This window comes from Protobothrops mucrosquamatus, unplaced genomic scaffold, assembly GCF_001527695.2.
Source record: "Protobothrops mucrosquamatus isolate PMUCROS unplaced genomic scaffold, P.Mucros_1.0 scaffold_298, whole genome shotgun sequence".
Taxonomy (NCBI): Eukaryota; Metazoa; Chordata; class Lepidosauria; order Squamata; family Viperidae; genus Protobothrops; species Protobothrops mucrosquamatus.
Window position 1 is genome coordinate 537,956 of NW_015386374.1, and position 2,407 is coordinate 540,362.

Below are 2,407 nucleotides of genomic sequence, written 5' to 3' on the forward strand. Positions count from 1 at the left end.
CTCTCCCTCTCTCTATTTCTCTTTCCCTCTTTCTCTCCCTCTATTTCTCTCTCCCTCTCAAAGATCCTTAAAATCCTTAAAGGTTATGCTTGGGCGGAAGACTTTTTCTTTTACAGATGGGGCGGGTGGGCCTGACATTCGCGCGCAGGCAGGACCCCACCCGCCGAGCCACCGCTTCCCCATCGCCCTCCACGCCAGCCGGCTCCGTCTCCAGACCTCCCAGCTGACGGGCGCAGGTCCGGGGATCGCCAGCTGACGGGCGCAGGAGTTCGGCGCTGCAGCGGCCTCCCCTTTGCCCTCCGCACCGGCCAAAGCGTTGCCTGACGTTCCAGCTGATGGGCGCAGGTCCGGGGGTCGCCAGCTGACGGGCGCAGGAGGTAGGCGCCACCGCGGCCTCCCAGCCGCTTGCTTCTTCGCCTGGAGCAGTTGCAAGGGTTAGGGCCGAAGAAGCAAGCGGCTGGGAAGCCGTGGCGGCGCCTACCTCCTGCGCCTGTCAGCTGGCGACCCCCGGACCTGCACCTATCAGCTGGAACATCAGCAACGCTTTGGCCGGTGCGGAGGGCGAAGGGGAGGCCGCTGCAGCGCCGAACTCCTGCGCCTGTCAGCTGGCGACCCCCGGACCTGCGCCCGTCAGCTGGGAGGTCTGGAGACGGAGCCGGCTGGCGTGGAGGGCGATGGGGAAGCGGTGGCTCAGCAGGTGGGGTCCTGCCTGCACGCGAATGTCAGGCCCACCCGCCCCATCTGTAAAAGAAAAAGTCTTCCGCCCAAGCATAACACAGAGGCTTGAGACACGGAGGCGCGGCACACGGAGCGGCGTGGTGCGGTGGGAGGCGGCAGGACGGGGGGAGGGGTTACCTGCATCCTGCCAGCCGAACTCTGGAAGCCTGCCTGAATACCCGTATTATCCGGCGTATAAGACGACTGGGCGTATAAGACGACCCCCGACTTTTGAGAAGATTTTCAGGGTTTAGAAAGTCGTCTTATACGCCGGAAAATACGGTAGTTGCAAATACAACGGAATGCCATATTTACAATTTGAAGGCAATATCAGGACATTCTCTTATTTAAACAATTGCAATTTGGGGAATCCATCAGCTAACAGAAAAGTACAGAGGAGTCATTTTCAGGCCTTGTTTTTATTTTCCTTTTAGCAACAATTATATATTTGATATATAACTGCTTTTAGAGTATGTAGCTGTATGTATTATTTTCAAATATACATATTTCATTTTAGTCAATATTGTTGTGCTTTATTTATGTCACAAGTAAAAATAATGATAGGTATGAATTAATATCTTATCTTACAAGGAAAGAAGAGCCTTTACTTATCCTTGAAATTCTGCACAAATTATCAGAATCCAAAAGATTTGATATGGCAGTTATGTTTATGTCAGAGCCAGAGAAAAAAAGTAAGTAAAACACATTACTGGGTCATTATTAAAATCAACTGGCTTGATAGTTTAGAGATTAATATAAATGTGGCCAGCATGTCACTGATCCAGATATATTTAAAAAAATTATTATAACACTTTTTCCACAAAAACCCTGAAATATAATTTTTCAGAACAAACTATAAAAAGATGTGTTGGGTCTGTGAATTTTTACTTTAGCTCCTATATCTCTTTGAGTATCTTTTCTTTCTGCTTAAATCTGAAGATAGAAAAGAAACAAAGGACCAAAAACTAAGAATGGCCAAGCCATCATCTGCCTCGTTTCTGTACAGTTATATCTGTATAACATTGGATTGTACAATGTTTATGGAAATGGTTTTGTTACAGTTCACTACAAGTTTATGACTCTTAGTTCAATAGGGCCTTTGCATCTTATTTACTGTCTTTTTAAATATATAAATTGAATGATGATATAATTTACTAAATGCTAAATGTATTTTTAATTTAAACATAATGTAATACCAGATCTCTCTCTTTCATTATAGCTGTACGTTCTTTATTTGATCATTTGGAACAATCTCATTTGGAAGATTCTCCTATTAAACAACTCAAGATAAAATATATTGTTTGATTTAAAAGCTTTTTGTGTTTCTGTATATAAATACAGCATATTATATACTTCTTTGGAAGGACAGTTACATATAAATGATTATGACAGAGAATGTCAAGTTCATTCTGCTTTTTTGTCATTTGATCCACCATGTTCTGCCTGAATCTTTTCATTTTGAACATTCTGTAGAAACAAGATTGACAGCTGTTACAATATTTTTCAAATTCCATTAAGTTGTGTGTTAAAAATTATATATTTTATTCATATAAATAAATTCACAGATGTTAAATTCTGTCAGAATCCAAATATATTCCATCTCTAGTTGTCAACTATGAAAACCCGCATTTCTGTCTGCTCTGGATTCTGTCATACGATGAAGGGAAGGGGGTGAACAAAGGGGCTTTAT

General features: G+C 43.7%; 1 protein-coding gene across 1 annotated transcript in view; it reads left to right on the top strand.

Moving 5' to 3' along the window:
* RPAP3 (RNA polymerase II associated protein 3) overlaps positions 1-2,111 on the top strand; it is a 39,831-nt gene extending 37,720 nt beyond the window's left edge. The window contains exons 16-17 of the mRNA XM_015832076.1: positions 1,309-1,409; positions 1,937-2,111. Coding sequence (XP_015687562.1) covers positions 1,309-1,409; positions 1,937-2,022 — 187 coding nt within the window. The 3' untranslated portion in view covers positions 2,023-2,111. The remainder of the gene's footprint in view (positions 1-1,308; positions 1,410-1,936) is intronic.
* The last annotated feature ends 296 nt before the right edge of the window (positions 2,112-2,407 follow it).